The following is a 20,211-nucleotide window of genomic DNA, read 5'->3' as shown; positions in this document are numbered from 1 at the left end:
AAAGATTGAATATCAGATTGGAGGGAGAGAGTATGGAGGAGGTGAATGTATTCAGATATTTGGGAGTGGACGTGTCAGCGGATGGGTCTATGAAAGATGAGGTGAATCATAGAATTGATGAGGGGAAAAGAGTGAGTGGTGCACTTAGGAGTCTGTGGAGACAAAGAACTTTGTCCTTGGAGGCAAAGAGGGGAATGTATGAGAGTATAGTTTTACCAACGCTCTTATATGGGTGTGAGGCATGGGTGATGAATGTTGCAGCGAGGAGAAGGCTGGAGGCAGTGGAGATGTCATGTCTGAGGGCAATGTGTGGTGTGAATATAATGCAGAGAATTCGTAGTTTGGAAGTTAGGAGGAGGTGCGGGATTACCAAAACTGTTGTCCAGAGGGCTGAGGAAGGGTTGTTGAGGTGGTTCGGACATGTAGAGAGAATGGAGCGAAACAGAATGACTTCAAGAGTGTATCAGTCTGTAGTGGAAGGAAGGCGGGGTAGGGGTCGGCCTAGGAAAGGTTGGAGAGAGGGGGTAAAGGAGGTTTTGTGTGCGAGGGGCTTGGACTTCCGGCAGGCATGCGTGAGCGTGTTTGATAGGAGTGAATGGAGACAAATGGTTTTTAATACTTGACGTGCTGTTGGAGTGTGAGCAAAGTAACATTTATGAAGGGGTTCAGGGAAACCGGCAGGCCGGACTTGAGTCCTGGAGATGGGAAGTACAGTGCCTGCACTCTGAAGGAGGGGTGTTAATGTTGCAGTTTAAAAACTAGTGTAAAGCACCCTTCTGGCAAGACAGTGATGGAGTGAATGATGGTGAAAGTTTTTCTTTTTCGGGCCACCCTGCCCTGGTGGGAATCGGCCAGTGTGATAATAAAATAAATAAAAACAGACTGCTTTGGTGAATGTAGCAGTCACCTGGACATGTGGTGTGGGATGATTGTGTGTAGTGATGGCAGTTGTATGTCTAAACTGTAGTGGAAGAGAGCAGTGGTGAGTGTGTAGCAGGTATCTAGATGTGTGACAAGGGTGGTGTTGGTGCAGGTAAGCACATGTGTCTGCCAGTAGTGTGAAGGGAAAGGTTGTGGTTATAGCAGTAGGTAACTGGGTTTGTGACAGGGAGAGTTAGTGTGGGGTAAACAAATGCTCAGGCCATTGGTATAAAGGAAAGGGTTGTGGTGAGCAGCAAGTAACTGGGTGTTTGACAGGGAGAGTTATGATAAGCTTGTGTCTAAGCTGCCTTACATCAGCCTTAATTATATATGGACATAAGGACCATAATTTGGCAATTACTGCAGAAATTATTAACAAGAACAGTGACTGTTGTCTAAATTATAAACTGCCTTATTAAATTTTGCTTGAAACTGAAATTTTTTTGACAAGGTATAATATGCCTATACACAATTTTGGGGATGGGCAATTTAACCTCCTTTGGTTAGATTAAGTATTTGAGCTTGTAGGATATCTCAAAGATTATGATTTAGAGAAAAAGTTACTCTAACCTCTTTCTGAAGTTTCTTCCTCATTACTAATATCAAAAAAAATCCATACGAGTTTTCTTAATTTTTATGCTCTCGTACAGGTATCACATCAGACATAGTCCGTCAGAACCACATTTGGTGAGGCAGTCGTCATCTCCAGGTCCTCCAGCAAGCTCACCTGCTTACCATGACTCAGCACCAAGTTTACCACAGTTGGCACGACCAGATCTCACTAATTTAAGCAGAACTCAGGCATCATCTAAACCGGATCTCACTTCACACTCAAAGCCAATGGATCGGCCAGCCCTAGTGAGACCTACACCACGTCCTCATGCATCCCAGAGCACAGAAGTGGGGTACATGACTGCGCCGAAGACAACAAGTCCTGAGATCTCCTACTTGGGCACAACGAAGGAGCCACCTGATTATGGTTATCATCAAGATGGCTTAAAGGAAATTGATTATTCCTCTGCCTTTTCAAGTATACCAACTGATAAAAGTATCAACTTTGATGACTTTTTGCCTGTAAGTTTCACCATTTACCAATGATAATTCTTAAATAAAAAAATGTGGTCATGAGTATACATACTGTATTTGAAATTAAAATTAGCTTGATGTAATTATTCCTATTTTATTTCTCTGAAAAAGATGCAGTATGTAGACTGTATCAGAGGTATTATTTTGTTAATAAATATTTCCTTTGCCAAGCTGTAAATTGTTCATCATTGAAATTTATGCAACTCTGTATGATCTAATGACTAAATAGACTTCAGGTCTATGTTGGTACTGCTGTACTTAAGGTCTCGTCAAATGTTTTTCATAAATTGGCTGACACGCTGCTGTACAGTTGTTAGTACATGTTTCTGTTAGGTTGCACACCTGGAGGTCCAGCAAAAATACAAACTTTCAATAATGTAAAATTAAGTCTGTGTAACATTTTGTTTCTAATTTGGGTTCATTTCGTATTAAGAGACCACATCTCTCATATCACAGACAGTTAATATTGACATTCACAAGAAATAATGAACAAAATAAAATGAAGATTTAGGTGTGGGAAAGGTACTGAGCCAGGAGAATATTAAATAATTGAATCTGTTCACTGGGTTGTCCTTCAGTAAAAATGTGAGGTAAATGAAATTACCAAGTATGGAACCCAGTGAATTTGTATGGATGACTATACACAGTAACAAAAACTTAAACCTTTCCCAGAATAATAATTATTTAGTTACTAAGATTTACCACTTTCTTATCTATATGCCATATATCACATGGTAATATTTTGGTTTTTGTCCTTTGAAATGTATAATTATGGTATAGTTTAGACTAAATTAAATGTCAGTTTTCTTTCACATTTTTTGTCAAGTACTGCAGTTAACCAATGTATTTCTTTTTCTTTACCAGAACAAACTTAGCAGCTTGGGCTTGGATGTAAGCACTGGCAGAAATGGCCTAACAGGCATTGCAGGCACTGAAATGTCTGAGCAGGAAGTGTTATCTAGCATTATGCGAGGTCACTCCTCCATGATGTCCGTCATAAGTGCTCGGTCTAGAGGCTTGCAGATTACACACAAGCTTTGGCAAAGTAAAGATCTTAAGACTGCTGTGGATCATGCCCTCAACACTGGTGATCAGGCACTTCTTGTGGATCTTTTAGGCATCATTAATCTTAGACCGTAAGTTGGCCATCTTTGGTAGACATATGTATTTTCAGAAGAGGAAAAATAAGTACATATGATATATGGCATAATGATTGTTAGACTATTAATAGTAAATAAAAGGTTGATGGCTAGACTTCTGGATGTACGGTGGACCCCCAGTTTTCGTAATTAATCTGTTCCAGAGAGAGTGACTAAACCCGAATCTGACAAATTCCAAATTAATTTTCCCCATAAGATGTAACGGAAATCCAATTAATCTGTTTCAGACACCGAAAAGTATTAAAAAAAAATGTTTTATACGTGAAATATACATTTACCTACACGGAAAACAATGATACATGAAGAATAAAACCATAATAACAACAGACTTACCTTTAGTGAAGACATAGTAATGTATGGAAGACTGGGGGAGGGGAGAGGATGGAGGAGATTACAATTGTTTGGAGGGGGAATCCCCTTCCATAAAGACTTCAGGTACCAAGTCCTTATCCTGGGTTACTTCCCTTCTTTGTTTTGTAATGCTACTAGGACCAGCTTGAGAGTCACTGGACCCCTGGCACTCAAGAAAGTGTTCCAGAGGGGTCTGTTTCTGGCATATGTTAAGAATTGTGTTGGGAGACAGGACAAGATAGCCTTTCAATATGACACTAATATCAGCTCTGCAGCTTATTTATCTAGCAAAATTAATCTAATATGACATAGTAAACAACATTAATAACATAGAAACATGATATATATTCTAAAATTAATAAAATATGGCATTAAGAATGTCACGAGTGGTGGTGTGTTGTTGGGTGTATAAGGGCCACTGAAAGATAAGCCTAACATATTGGAGGTGAAGGCAGCAGCAGAGGCGGCGGTGTTAGTCAGTAGCCCTATATACCTCCAACACCAATGGAGGAGTCAGTTTCGTGCTGTCCTTTTTCTATCGATTAATCGCTTAACTTACTTGCTACGCTTTATCACTGGCTGGTGCTATAGCCTTTATCGACTCCTGTTGCTTTAGTATTGTACATATTGCAGAATCACTGAAAAAGGCATATTCTCCCTTCTCTCTCAGCCCTTTACCAAAGGGCTGGCTGGCACTAGGAACTCTTTGGGCCCATGGTGGCTTATTTAGCAGTTGCAAGCACTTAAGAGAATGGAATAATACAAAATGTATTGTATGAACACGTGGGATTGTTCTCACTGGCTGACGAACAATGGCACACTGGCTGTACATGGAGTGTCGGGGCTGCTCAGGCCACATGGACATGTTCCGGACGAATGACTTGTACCAAGTTCAGTGACGATCACCGAGCCAGTATTTTGCCGAAAAACCGTTACTTATTCCGAATGTTATGAATTCCAATGACTGCATAATCCGGGGGTTCACTGTACATGTTTTTAAGAGGGGTGACAAATATATCATCATTACAGGAGTGCCACGTTTCTGCAGCTGTTATGTTCCCAACCCCTGACAGTAAGCTAAAATTGCTGGTGGGTTGAAAAGAGTGGCTTTTCAATACTGAATGCATCTAAAACACCTGATAATGTGTTTACACTTTCATGTATTAAGGGCTCAATACAGCTAGGCATAAAAAACAAATACTAAAGTAAAGTAAATACACAGTACTTACAATACTTACCTAAAAATATGGTGCCAGTCACCCTTCCCCCTCAAAAACATAAATGCAATGTTTTGGTGATAAATAACTCGGATCACAGAAACAGACGAGGCTTGAACTCATGGCAGGCGAGTCATAAAACTCACAAGCCAGTGTGCTAACCAGTGTATGGTTGGCTTGTGAGTTATAGGACTCGCCTGCTGTGGGTTAGAACCTGATTTGTGTGCAGTTGTGTTATGATTTTGTGAGTAAATAACTGTTGTAGTGAACAATTTTTTTTTTTAACACATAAGCTGTTTCCCATGGAGGCAGGATGACCCAAAAAGAAAAAAACTTTCATCATTCAGCACTTTTTACCATCACACACACACCTACATACCTTAATTATCCTATTTGCTCCATCCTTTAAATGTTCAAACTTCCTTAACAACCCCTCCTTAGCACTCTAAATTACAGTATAGATTTGGTAGCCCTGCCCCTTCTAATCTTCAAGCTCTGAATTGTCTGTATAATAAGTCACACCACACATTTCTCTCAAACATGACATCTCCACTGCCTCCAGCTCCCTCCTCATTTCAACTTTTAAAACCCATTCTTCACACCCATACAACAGTGTTTATAACATTTTGCCTTCATGGATGACATTTTTTTTTGTTTCCACAGATGCCTCAGTGTTCCACCCCATACTTTCTTCCATGTCTGTTTTATTCTTTATTAGCTATTAGTTCTTTTTTAAATATCTGCAATAATGCTGCTTTGATATGTAGGTCAATATGGAACTTGGATCTGCTGACGGCTCTGCTTCCACCTGTCAGTTTGCTGCTTCAAAGTAAATATGAAACGTGAGTAAATTGGACTTTAGTGTTTTTTTTTTTTTTTTTTTTTTTTTTTATAATTGTATTGTCTCAGTTTTTAACCCTTAAACTGTCCAAACGTAGATCTACATTCGCTCACATAGCACTCCGAACGTAGATCTGCTTTTTTTTTTTTTACATGCTTTCAAATGGAGAAAATCAAGGTTGAAGCGCTACACAGGTAAACGTAGATCTACGTTTGGACAATTTAAGGGTTAAAGTAAGATGTCAAATACAGTGGAACCTCGACCCCCTCAACCCACAACCCGCATACCGCTTGTTTATCTATGATTTCATGCTTTAATTCCATGGACATCATCATTAGTTTTTTCTCAGCACTCTTCTTTGCACTTACTTTCTTAGGACCCATGGTTAGAAATAAGAAATTTGGCAAAATAACTCTACAAAATGCAAGTAAAACATGAGAGAAATGCTTCCACAGCGAGGTAAACAGTACACTGAATTGGCGGTGTTCTGAAGCTCCTCATTATTATTATTATTATTAGTAGTAGTAGTAATAGTAATATTATTATTAATTTAGGGAACTGAAGCTCGCTCGTTGTTATTATTATTGGATCTGTGCTCCAGTTCCCTAAATAAATAATAATTTCTTATAATTATAATACGTAATAATATTTATTTTTTTTTTTTATTATCACAACGGCCGATTCCCACCAAGGCAGGGTGGCCCGAAAAAGAAAAACTTTCACCATCATTCACTCCATCACTGTCTTGCCAGAAGGGTGCTTTACACTACAGTTTTTAAACTGCAACATTAACACCCCTCCTTCAGAGTGCAGGCACTGTACTTCCCATCTCCAGGACTCAAGTCCGGCCTGCCGGTTTCCCTGAATCCCTTCATAAATGTTACTTTGCTCACACTCCAACAGCACGTCAAGTATTAAAAACCATTTGTCTCCATTCACTCCTATCAAACACGCTCACGCATGCCTGCTGGAAGTCCAAGCCCCTCGCACACAAAACCTCCTTTACCCCCTCCCTCCAACCCTTCCTAGGCCGACCCCTACCCCGCCTTCCTTCCACTACAGACTGATACACTCTTGAAGTCATTCTGTTTCGCTCCATTCTCTCTACATGTCCGAACCACCTCAACAACCCTTCCTCAGCCCTCTGGACAACAGTTTTGGTAATCCCGCACCTCCTCCTAACTTCCAAACTACGAATTCTCTGCATTATATTCACACCACACATTGCCCTCAGACATGACATCTCCACTGCCTCCAGCCTTCTCCTCGCTGCAACATTCATCACCCACGCTTCACACCCATATAAGAGCGTTGGTAAAACTATACTCTCATACATTCCCCTCTTTGCCTCCAAGGACAAAGTTCTTTGTCTCCACAGACTCCTAAGTGCACCACTCACTCTTTTTCCCTCATCAATTCTATGATTCACCTCATCTTTCATAGACCCATCCGCTGACACGTCCACTCCCAAATATCTGAATACGTTCACCTCCTCCATACTCTCTCCCTCCAATCTGATATTCAATCTTTCATCACCTAATCTTTTTGTTATCCTCATAACCTTACGTATTAATAACGAGCAAGCTTCAGAACACCGTCACTAGTTAGTGCTCCGAACGCCACAACATCAGCTGAGCAGGCAGTGCATGTCACTGTGGAAGCATTTGTTTTGCTTGCATTTTATAGTTATGTTGCCAAGTTTCTGTTTTCTAACCATGGGTCCTAAGAAGGTAAGTGCAAAGGACAGTGCTGAGAAGAGAAAGAGGATGATGTCTATGGAAGTAAAGCAGAAAATCATAGATAAACACAAGCTCGGTATGCGGGTTGTGAACTTGGCCACATAGTACCAGTATAGTACTTCTACCATATGTATAATATTAAAGCAGGAGTTGATAAAGTATAGCAAGTAAGTTAAGTGATAGAAAAAGCATGAAACGAAACAAACTCCTCCAATCTTCTCTGCCTATCTTTGTTGTTGGGGTTTATAGGGCCACTGACAGCATATGTCACTCTGCCTATCCCACCCTCCACCACTGCCAGCATCTTTGCTCCCATGTAAGTGTGTACGTACACTTTATATAACCAGTTTATTTCTTTACATTCTCCATTATGTTTTTATACAATATTTCTTATTTATAAATACATTGTTTCAGTGTTTCCTTTATGAAACTAGTGTTCTAGTGCAGTTAGCCTCTCCATTTTCTCTTATAATAAGACCTCTGAAGGGGAAGCATGGTCAGTGCAGGAGCAGCAATGGCCATCACAGCTCATCATATACATAATGACATATTTTATTCATTCTAGAGTGTATATATGTAATATTTCTATGTTATTTATATTGTTTATTATGTCAGATGAAATGTGATAGATAAATAAGCCATAGAGTTGATTTTTTTTTTTTTTTTTTTTTTTTTTTTTTTTTTTTTTCAACAAGTCGGCCGTCTCCCACCGAGGCAGGGTGACCCAAAAAAGAAAGAAAATCCCCAAAAAGAAAATACTTTCATCATCATTCAACACTTTCACCACACTCGCACATTATCACTGTTTTTGCAGAGGTGCTCAGAATACAACAGTCTAGAAGCATAAACATATAAAGATACACAACATATCCCTCCAAACTGCCAATATCCCAAACCCCTCCTTTAAAGTGCAGGCATTGTACTTCCCATTTCCAGGACTCAAGTCCGACTATATGAAAATAACCGGTTTCCCTGAATCCCTTCACTAAATATTACCCTGCTCACACTCCAACAGATCGTCAGGTCCCAAGTACCATTCGTCTCCATTCACTCCTATCTAACACGCTCACGCACGCTTGCTGGAAGTCCAAGCCCCTTACCCACAAAACCTCCTTTACCCCCTCTCTCCAACCCTTTCGAGGACGACCCCTACCCCGCCTTCCTTCCCCTATAGATTTATATGCTTTCCATGTCATTCTACTGTGATCCATTCTCTCTAAATGACCAAACCACCTCAACAACCCCTCTTCTGCCCTCTGACTAATACTTTTATTAACTCCACACCTTCTCCTAATTTCCACACTCCGAATTTTCTGCATAATATTTACACCACACATTGCCCTTAAACAGGACATCTCCGCTGCCTCCAACCGTCTCCTCGCTGCTGCATTTACCACCCAAGCTTCACACCCATATAAGAGTGTTGGTACTACTATACTTTCATACATTCCCTTCTTTGCCTCCATAGATAACGTTTTTTGACTCCACATATACCTCAACGCACCACTCACCTTTTTTCCCTCATCAATTCTATGATTAACCTCATCCTTCATAAATCCATCCGCCGACACGTCAACTCCCAAGTATCTGAAAACATTCACTTCTTCCATACTCCTCCTCCCCAATTTGATATCCAATTTTTCTTTATCTAAATCATTTGACACCCTCATCACCTTACTCTTTTCTATGTTCACTTTCAACTTTCTACCTTTACACACATTCCCAAACTCATCCACTAACCTTTGCAATTTTTCTTTAGAATCTCCCATAAGCACAGTATCATCAGCAAAAAGTAACTGTGTCAATTCCCATTTTGAATTTGATTCCCCATAATTTAATCCCACCCCTCTCCCAAACACCCTAGCATTTACTTCCTTTACAACCCCATCTATAAATATATTAAACAACCATGGTGACATTACACATCCCTGTCTAAGACCTACTTTTACCGGGAAGTAGTCTCCCTCTCTTCTACACACCCTAACCTGAGCCTCACTATCCTCATAAAAACTCTTTACAGCATTTAATAACTTACCACCTATTCCATATACTTGCAACATCTGCCACATTGCTCCTCTATCCACTCTATCATATGCCTTTTCTAAATCCATAAATGCAATAAAAACTTCCCTATCTTTATCTAAATACTGTTCACATATATGCTTCAATGTAAACACCTGATCTACACATCCCCTACCCACTCTAAAACCTCCTTGCTCATCCGCAATCCTACATTCTGTCTTACCTCTAATTCTTTCAATTATAACCCTACCGTACACTTTTCCTGGTATACTCAGTAAGCTTATTCCTCTATAATTTTTACAGTCTCTTTTGTCCCCTTTCCCTTTATATAAAGGGACTATACATGCTCTCTGCCAATCCCTAGGTACCTTCCCCTCTTTCATACATTTATTAAACAAAAGTACCAACCACTCCAACACTATATCCCCCCCTGCTTTTAACATTTCTGTCATGATCCCATCAGTTCCAGCTGCTTTACCCCCTTTCATTTTACGTAATGCCTCACGTACCTCCCCCACACTTACATTCTGCTCTTCTTCACTCCTAAAAGATGGTATACCTCCCTGACCAGTGCATGAAATTACTGCCTCTGTTTCTTCCTTAACATTTAAAAGTTCCTCAAAATATTCTCGCCATCTACCCAATACCTCCATCTCCCCATCTACTAACTCCCCTACTCTGTTTTTAACTGACAAATCCATATTTTCCCTAGGCTTTCTTAACTTGTTTAACTCACTCCAAAATTTTTTCTTATTTTCATTAAAATTTCTTGACAGTGCCTCTCCCACTCTATCATCTGCTCTCCTTTTGCACTCTCTCACCACTCTCTTTACCTTTCTTTTACTCTCCATATACTCTGCTCTTCTTATAACACTTCTGCTTTGTAAAAACCTCTCATAAGCTACCTTTTTCTCTTTTATCACACCCTTTACTTCATCATTCCACCAATCACTCCTCTTTCCTCCTGCCCCCACCCTCCTATAACCACAAACTTCTGCCCCACATTCTAATACTGCATTTTTAAAACTATTCCAACCCTCTTCAACCCCCCCACTACTCATCTTTGCACTAGCCCACCTTTCTGCCAATAGTCGCTTATATCTCACCCGAACTTCCTCCTCCCTTAGTTTATACACTTTCACTTCCCTCTTACTTGTTGTTGCCACCTTCCTCTTTTCCCATCTACCTCTTACTCTAACTGTAGCTACAACTAAATAATGATCCGATATATCAGTTGCCCCTCTATAAACATGTACATCCTGGAGCCTACCCATATAGAGTTGATATTAGCATCATATTGAAGTATTTTGTCCTGCCTCCCGAGAGCAGGAATTCCACTGGAACGGATTAACGTTAACGGATTTCAGTTAATTTAAATGAGGAAAATTGATTTGATATATGTACAAGCAAGTATGAAAGTATTTTCTTTTTGGGGATTTTCTTTCTTTTTTGGGTCACCCTGCCTCGGTGGGAGACGGCCGACTTGTTGAAGAAAAAAAAAAAAAAAAAAAAGCAAATTTAGTTACGAGCTAGGTGATGGAACATTAAACTCTTAAGTCGAGGTTCCACTGTACTCTGTGGTACTGTGCTGTAAAAGACTATTATTTTCCTTGGATCTTTCAGAAGCAAAAATAGTTTGTGCAGTGACTGAATATGTTAATGTTATAAATTTCATTCTCATTACACATCTTGCTGTATCTTTACTTACAAAATTTATGCTTTTAATTTTTAGTATTTTGTTATAAGGCAATAAATCTACTAATGTCTTAAAACCTAGTAGTTTTAAAGTTTAATTTTACATTCATTGATGAACTGTATAACTATTCCTTTCAGCAGGAGTTATGGAGAGTTGATTTTCCTCTTCATTAAATAATTTTTTTTTTTTTTTGCTTGTTTGCTTGCTTGAAACATATATCCACAAAGCTTTATTTTTCATGGTAAAAAGTCAGTTAATATTTTAATGGTTTAAGACCAATAATTTTTTGAGCATCTATTGCATTCAGAAATTTTCATCTAATCCATGTAGTGTTTTTCTTCTTAGCTCATAATTTTTTTTTTTTGTTTTGGAAGTCTCATGTGCTTCTAAGGTAAATTAAATAATTCATAAAATGTATGTTTGGAGATCATTTTAAAGAAAAAATCTTGAATGATGGCAAATTTTCAGGTATGTAACTTGTGGTTGCAATGCCTTGAAGCTGATGATCAAGAATTTTGCTGTCATGATTAAATCAAACATGTCCGGTCCCATACACAGTGTTGGGGTTGACATATCAAGAGAAGAACGGTAGGTCTTAAAACTTCAAATTTAAAGATAACTGATAATTTCCTTTATGCAAACAATGTGCCAGTGGGGGAGATTACTAAAATATGATGGTGGATGAGACCAGAATTGAGGATAAAAGTGCAAGAGATCAGTAGGAGGCTGCTCAAAAGCCTGGACTAACAATAGGAATGTTCAAATAAATTATTAATAGAGTTCAGCCCCATTAAGTGTACTGCATAGTAAATTAAGTGGAAGAGGGAAAAAAAAACACATCAGTGTGTATACTCATACATGAACTTGCACAGCTGCATTTATATTATGAACTAGTGTTAGTAGTTGTAACAAGAAACACCTGTTCTCATATATTTCAAGAGAGAAGAGACATCAGTAATCCTACCATGGTGTAAGATAATTACAGGTTTCTGTTTCCCACATTTGATTTTCAGAAATGTAGACAGACGTGCATGTGTGTGTGAGAGAGAGAGAGAGAGAATGCTACTAATAATAAAGATTTCATGTGTGTGTGACCAGTCATTGAGTATGCAGTGCCAGTGTGTTTGCAGAGGCAGTCTCAGCTCTTGATCTTGCTTCATAAACTGTCCTGATAGGCATTACTGGTTTCTGGCCTCTTGGGCAGAATTATTTTTATTAAATGTTATCAATTTTTTAACTGAACGATTTTTGTCTAAATAGTTATTTCAGTAGTGGCTTTTGTTTTCATTTTTCAGATACAACAAATGCATAGAGTGCTACAATCACATGATGTCAATAAGAGCCTTCCTTCTCAGGCGACAGACAGTACCTGGCAAAATGGGACCTATGTATCGTGAGCTGGTCATACTTATGCAAGCCTTTGAATAGTGCCAATTTGGTAGTGTGAAAAGAAAGCTAGAAAAATGGAATAGTGATTCAAAGAAAAGATGTAAGGCAATACTAAAAAATTGCCTCAATATTTTTAACTATGGAGAAAACGGTGAGGAAGTTGAGGATTAGTCATATTTAAATTTGCATCTCGTTCCTTGCCTCTTGAAACTTGGTGACCGTGAATAATAGGAATGTGGTAATTGCAGTATTACACTGAAAATGGCAGATTTTTTAATTGAGGTAAAACCCTAAGGCATTTGCTGCTCAATAGAATGCATTCCCTACTCATAGTCCCCCCATCTTGCACTTTCAATTTAAAAATAGGTGCTTCTAAGTTTAATAATGGCTTCTATATAGTGAAGAGTATTGATGGTTAAAGTTGCAGTTGATGATAGTTCAATTTGTAATCAGTCAACTAACACTGATGGGGATCACCTATGATAGATGCATTTCAGTAATTGGGATGGCTCATGCTTATTGTCTCCTTCAAATAGCTAAGAAGGAAATGAATTACAGCAGTTAATAATATAAACTTTGTGCCTTCTGATTTCTTACTCCACTCTGCCTTGATGTGATAGTGCAGAACAGTACTGTATTTGTATACTACCAAGATATTCTTTACATCTGAAGCATTTCCAGATGTTAATGTACAGTACTGTATTTCTTTGAATTCTCAAGCAAGTGTAGTGGCGAGATACATGTAATATTGATGGGATGGTATATTATCATTCTGTATTAAGTGATTATAGGAGACTTGTTTGTTGCCAGATTAGCAGTTTTGAGCTTTAGTTTTAAATTTTATATTGTGAAGTGGGTACCACATAAGGTTCACATTCCCAGGAGCCAGGCAGATTTTTTTCTTGTATAACTTGAACAGAGCTGGCCACTGCCTTTGTCAGTACCATACTTTTTTTTTTTTTTTTTTATTATTCAACTGGAAGTTTAATTGCATAATGACAAGCCGTGATGAACATTCATAATTTTATGGTAACCAAAATTCTGCAATATTATTTTTGTCTAAATGATGGAAACCAGTTGCAGTAACTTGCTGGCAACAGTGCCCTGAAGTGAACATAAGGGCTGTATAGCTGAGAGTTATGCAGTATCTGATGTTAGGGGTATTGTAATAGCACATGGGAAATCAGTGAATAAGTCACCAGTATCTCAGGTCATAATGAATGAGTAGTTTTTACCTGGTGGTGTAATCAGGAATTAAACCTTCCCTGCAACATATTCCAGGTCCTATATAGACGTATTGATAATTTAGGAAGAACCAGAGTTGGTTGCTCCCTTTTTCAGTGGAATTATACCTTTTGACTTGCATTCTAGTCCTGGCCATAAATTCTTACTAATGAACATATGCAAAAAATACACCGGCCAGGCTTTGATTTTCCCTTTGTAATAAAAGTATTTCATCAAGAACCTCTTCCATAATCTCATTTTTGCTCATAGTTGAGGTTATGTTGTTGATGCACTCTAACCCTTGTGATTTAGGGTCAGTGCCAAAAAATAAAAGTTGGATTTTTCTTTGGTTAAAATACCTGCAGATCTCAACCAAAATATGCACTTTTGATTTTTTTTTTTAAATTCATTCAAAATAATATACACATTTAGTTTTAATAACTTGTTTAAAAATTCTTCATTTAGTTCAAAGATTTACTTCAGGGAGTTTAACTGATTAAATACCTGCTTACAATTGATTCAGAGAGAAATGATCTTTAGGGAATTTATATATATATATATATATATATATATATATATATATATATATATATATATATATATATATATATATATATATATATATATATATATATATTTTATATATATATTTTATATATATATTTTATATATATATATATATATATTTATATATATAAAAAAGCTATCAGTATAGATGTGCCAGCCCTGGGGGGTTACTAAAGGTGTATGTTATGCTTGCTTTTATCCATTTATTGACGCAGTCAGCAGTCGTGTGCCTTTGAGGGTTTTATAATTGGTGTTTTATATAGTATGAGAGAGGACCCTTTGATTGTTTTCACTGCAAATGCCCTGCAAATTGATATTGACTGATGTATGTGTATTTATATATATACTGTACCTGTGTGTGTATAATTATAATGTGCTGATTTAGGCATATAAAGCAAGTTACTTTGCAAAATAAGCAGAGATTTTTTTTATGTAGTATGCAAAAATCAGTTCAAATATAAAATAATTATTGATAGACTGACCTACAACGTTAGTAGGAATAAAGTGAATTTAATTATAACAAACTTGAGGTGGCTTAAGCTAATTTTAGTGTAAAGTTTAGAATTATGCAATTGTAATAAAAATTATATAAAAATATTGGATCTTTTTTCGGGGCAGGTCCATCTCAGTGACCAGTTCTGCTTATTAGGCATGACAGGTATTATATATAGGTCCTCATAATTTTTCACCAGAGGTGTACCTCATATTCATTCATAACACACACTACAGCACATGTTATGATTTTTTAGGCAGAGCTTACCAGTTTCATATGTAAAGTAACAGCTTTAGAAACAAGGCAAGTGTCAGTTCATTGTTACAGTAACCAATAAGTTATCTGATCCCTGATAATAAATTTAAGCTGGCCTTAGATATATTACAGCACTTCAATCTTAGTTTGTTAGATTAAGTTAGTCTCTTTGCAAAATATCTTAAAGTGGTTAGGATAGTTCAGCTTATTTAAAGTAGAATAATTGAAGGGGTGGGGAGGGGTTAAATGGTGGGTGGTGTATTGAGGCACCTGTGAAGGCAAAAGAGGGAATGTACCAGAGTATAGTGGTATTAACACTTTAAACCCATGTTTCACACCAACAGTATATGAGTGCTGCAGTGAAGAGGTGGCTAGAAGCAATAATGTCATGTGTGAGGGTGATGTGTAGTGTGAATATCACAAAATTTGAAGTGTAGAAATTAAAAAGCAATGTGGAAGTCACCAAGGGTATAATCCAGAGAGCTCAGGAGGGATTGCTGAGGTGGTTTGGATGGGGAGGAATAAGATGACGAGTGGGGGTTGTCCCAAGAATGATTGGAGGCAAGTTTATATAAAAGAGGCTCAGATTTAGGGGTTTGTGTATCCAAGAGGCTTTGTGTGTTGGGAGTGAACGAGAACAAGAAATCGTTTTTAATGGACATGCTGTTGGAGTGTAAGCAATATAACTTTATGAAGGGATTCAGGGGATACTGATTAGCATGATTCGAGTCCTGGAGGAGTAAGAAGGCAGTGCTTGCATTTTGAAGGAGTTGAGGATGTTGCAGTCTGAGGGTAACTTGTATTGTGAATTCAGCACACTTCTTGCAAGACAGCAATTAAATAAATGATGAATGTGTTTTCTTTGAGTCACTTTACCTTGCTGAGAGATGGCTGTTGAGGTTAAAAAAAAAAAAAAAAAAAAAAAAAAAGTTCATTCACATTACATCTATTGCAGTCTCCTGCCAAGTCAGGGTGACTCGGAGGAAGACACATCAGACATAACGTCACTGCCTCTAGTTTCTGGATTCAGCATTCAAAATCCATGCCTCACACCTATACAAGTGTTGGTACCGCTGTACTCCAACACATTCTCTTATTGCCTCCATGGATAAACTTTTCCTTCCACAGATGCTCAAACATGCCCACCTTTTACTCTTCATCTGTTCTGCAGTTCACCTCTTGCACAGACCCATTTACATTTACTGACATGTCCACTTCCTCCAAGCTGATTTTCAATCTTTTGTTGCTTCAGCTTTGCTACCTTCATTACCTTGCTCTTTTCTGTGTTCACTTTTAGTTTTCTTGTTTTACATAGCATCCCAGATTCATTTACAAGCTGGTGCAACTTTTCTTTAGAATCTCCCAAAAGAAATTTCATAAGCAAAGAACACCTGTTGTAACACTTACTTTATATCAGATCCATTATCTTTTAATCCCGCACCTCTTCTCAACACTCTAGCCTTTAGTTCTCTCACATCTTGTATAAATGTTAAACAATGATGGTGAAATCCCACAACCCTGTCTTACTTTCACTTGGAAATAGTCCCACCTTTCCACATACAGTGGAACCTTGGTTTTTGTATGCCCTAGTCTGTATGTAAAACTGGAGTTATTCTCTATAAAATGTGTTTTTTGATAATATTTTTGGGTGTCTGGAACGGATTAACTGGATTTACATTATTTCTTATGGGAAATATTAACAAAAAAATACATTTTATAGAGAATAACTTTAGTTTTACGTACAGACTAGGGAATACGATAACTGAGGTTCCACTGTACCTTTATCTGAACTTTATTCTGCATACAAGCTTGTTAAATACTTTTAGTAACCAACCTCCTATATCATGCATTTTCAACATCTGCCAGCTGGCTCTCTGATCTTATGCCTTTTCTAAATCTTGCATACAAGGAGGTACCACCTCTAGTGATAATTGGGGACCCTTAGCTTCGGAAAAGAAAAATATACTTTCAGGGAAAAACTAGGGATTTCTTCTCATAGCTGTTTTGAGCATTGTTTTTTCCTACCACCCCCTATATTTATGAATTTTAAATTCTTTATTTGAATGATATATGGGAAAATATGTTTACATACTGATGAGTATAGTTGAATTGACATCCTAATTTGGAAAGTGTGTGGAAATTTAAATTTTGGAGCTCCTCAAGCTCATCAGTCACTAGCCAGAAATCGAAGATGCAGAATGCATTCTCTCTGGATTACTACACCGAGGCTAAGAGAAAGGTGGCAGGTCTCTGGTGGTTTTGATAGGTTTGGAACCCAGCTCTAAGGAAATCCATAGCATGGTTTACTTAAGGGTCAAGGGTGTCTTGTTTCTTTTGGGACAAGTGGTGCTTGTGGGATAAGTCTCTGTACTTGTTGAACTTGTGATCTGACCAGTACTAAATGGGATGTACACATCAGCCAAGGTAAGAGCACAAGTACAGTCCCACAACAGTAGTTTACAGTTCTTCCAGGGCTATAAGGAGAGGTCATTAGGGTGGCCGGCAGGGACATCTGTGGTGTTAGGTAGTAGAGATTGAGATTCTCATCTGGGCACTAGACTAGCAAGGCTTCTCTTGATCTTAGACTTCATTGTGTTTAACATGCCATGCTTTAGAACTTGAACAGCTAAGACCATACAGGCTGTATTGCCCCAAATACATGCATACTCAGTGTGGAAACTGCAGAATGGAAGGCAGAGATAAGAACTGTTAGGTACACGCGCACACATGTACGTATACATACAGTACATATATGAGATAAAGAGCGCAATGTTATATTCGTAGGGAACTGCTAAACAAGTGCATGAATGAGAATAAATTAGTGACTGAGCCTAGGTGGGTGGGTATTCAGGCATTCCTGTAAAAAAAAATATAAATGCAACTGAGAATAGATAAAAAAAAAAAATTACATTTTTTCTTCAACACCGGTCATTACACAAGATTTTCACTAGTATGAAGTTCAAATGAAAATGTAAACGAACTCACATAGTCTGAAAAAAAAAATTTGTCCAAGCTTGTATAATAAAATGTTTCTGAAATATTTTTTACCTTTGACTTATTATTTTGTTACAAACAGCTACTGTCTAAATTCTGACACATCATTTAAAGGTTAGTCACTTGCTTTATATTTTTTATGAGGAAATATTGTAACATCTATTGCATTAATTTCTATTTACAATTAGTGTAGTTTAAGTGTTAAGAGTCATATAGTTTACTGCAGGTAACCTGAATTCCATCCAGCTTCTGACTGTAGCTTTCTACAAATCCTTCAGTCATAATTACACTGGAGACTGAGTGACTGCTGATCCTGCTTACATGCCACCTAAGGTATTTGGCAAGATAAAACATAACTTACACCCATTCCAAAGTTAACAACTACTTTTTTTTAACCAAATAAGTAAGCATAAGGTTTTTAACCTTAGTGATGGCTGTGTTGAGGGTTAAAAGTACTTTTTTTTTTTTTCTAATGTATGATAGGATTTTGATCTGTGCTTCAGTTTTGTATGGATACATGTGGTAGCAGATGCCTCTGTATTGGTGCTCACAATATAACTAACTAGATCTCAAAATGTTTTGTTTGCCTTGAAGATCATCTCTGATCTGCTTTCTAATATTTACTCATGTATGATGGACAAGCTTGACTTGTAAAGTGATCTGTAAAATTGCTTCCCATCATTGAACAGTTTCATGTGTATACCCATTTTTGAGAATGTAATAAACTTTAATTATTATGACAATAATAAATGATTTTAGTATTCCAATACTTTAACAGGTCAACCTATTAATGTAACAAATAATGGAAAAAGTATTTATACTGTAAATAGTTAATATGGTGTACATAATTTGTGATAATAAAAATATTGTTAATTTATAACCTGTTTTCTATACTCTAATATGTGTAAAATAACCATTAAGAAAGTATAAAGAAATGTAACGTAGAACTTTATCAAGTCTGCAGGAAAAATCCAAATACTAAAATATACATTACGGCACAATGGAAAGCGAGGGTCACAGATGCAGTAAGACAGACAAGTTGGTCAGGTTGCAGTAGGCATGTGAGCAAGGCCTTGTGTGGGAAGGTTGTGCAGCAGTATGTGCACAAGTGGTTTTGATGTGCATTTCAAAAGACCACTAAAATGTCAGGAAGAGGGGAATAGTGACAAAAAAGGAAATTTTGAAGTTAGGTTGTTTAAGTGTGTGTGGATGTAGTATGGATGAAATGATTTGTTTGTTAATGTTACAAATGAAAGATAGATGTCCTAGCTCATAAGCGAAGAAAAGTAAAGGGGGTGGGAGAACGTTAGTGGGTAGGAGTAAATGGGGCTAAATCTGGTTAATCTGAAAGAACTTAAATTAAACAAGGTGTAATGGTAATATTAAATAATTCAGTTTTAACATGTCAAAACTGAATTATGTGGGTTAGAATAAGGGCAGGGTGGAGTGTGAGAAATGGATTTTAAGTGATTATGCACGTGAAAAAAGAGAGGTGTGGACAGAGATATTGATAGAGTTTGGGAGGCATAAAGCATATGTTCAAGAAGTTTTGAACCAAGCGAGATAATTATTTTGGGTACGAGTTTGGGAGGCATAAAGCATATGTTCAAGAAGTTTTGAACCAAGCGAGATAATTATTTTGGGTAACCTAAATGCTGAAGAGGAGAAACTGCTGTAGGGGAAATAGGTTAAGTTTGGAATGACAGGTTCCCCCTTGATTATAATAATAATTGGTATACCAGGGGTAAATCATAGAGGGACCTGTAACTGAACTATGTATAGAAAGAGGTTTGGCAATATTAATACATATTTTTATTGAAGAGGATAAATGAGCACAAGAAATACAATATAGAGCATAATGGCAGCAGTTTGTTGGACTGCATTAGTAGATAAAAGGTTGATGGGAAGACTTGTGGATGTGCATGTTTTTAGAGTGACAGTGTATCAGATCACAATAAAGTGGTAGCTAAAAAAAACATAAAACGGGCCGGGATAGAACCCGCAGTCAGAGTCATAAAACTCTAGACTGATGCATTAGCCAGCATGGCTGTGATGAACTCTGGAGATTCGTCTGTAAAAACTTGCATTTGTGGTCACAGTGGTGCCTATGCTAACCTTCCGTTGGTGTATAAATATACCTAGTTGGTATATTTATACTGTAGCCAGCTGGCCCAGTGGCTAACACTTTGGTATGGAGTTTTATAACTCTTTGACTGCGGGTTCTATCCCTGCCCATGGTATGGTTTGTTTGCAATT

At 37.6% G+C, this 20,211-nt stretch overlaps 1 protein-coding gene across 6 annotated transcripts in view; it reads left to right on the top strand.

Moving 5' to 3' along the window:
• Positions 1-18,835, top strand: part of kat80 (katanin 80) — a 319,028-nt gene extending 300,193 nt beyond the window's left edge. For all 6 annotated transcript variants that reach the window (XM_053784829.2, XM_053784828.2, XM_053784830.2 and 3 more), the window contains 5 exons: positions 1,572-1,995; positions 2,872-3,143; positions 5,503-5,577; positions 11,502-11,621; positions 12,329-18,835. In XM_053784829.2, coding sequence (XP_053640804.1) covers positions 1,572-1,995; positions 2,872-3,143; positions 5,503-5,577; positions 11,502-11,621; positions 12,329-12,461 — 1,024 coding nt within the window. In that variant the 3' untranslated portion in view covers positions 12,462-18,835. The remainder of the gene's footprint in view (positions 1-1,571; positions 1,996-2,871; positions 3,144-5,502; positions 5,578-11,501; positions 11,622-12,328) is intronic.
• The last annotated feature ends 1,376 nt before the right edge of the window (positions 18,836-20,211 follow it).

The sequence above is a fragment of the Cherax quadricarinatus genome, chromosome 51 (genome assembly GCF_038502225.1).
Source record: "Cherax quadricarinatus isolate ZL_2023a chromosome 51, ASM3850222v1, whole genome shotgun sequence".
Taxonomy (NCBI): Eukaryota; Metazoa; Arthropoda; class Malacostraca; order Decapoda; family Parastacidae; genus Cherax; species Cherax quadricarinatus.
The sequence above is the reverse complement of the archived record's forward strand: the minus strand, read 5'-3'. Positions and strand labels throughout refer to the sequence as shown.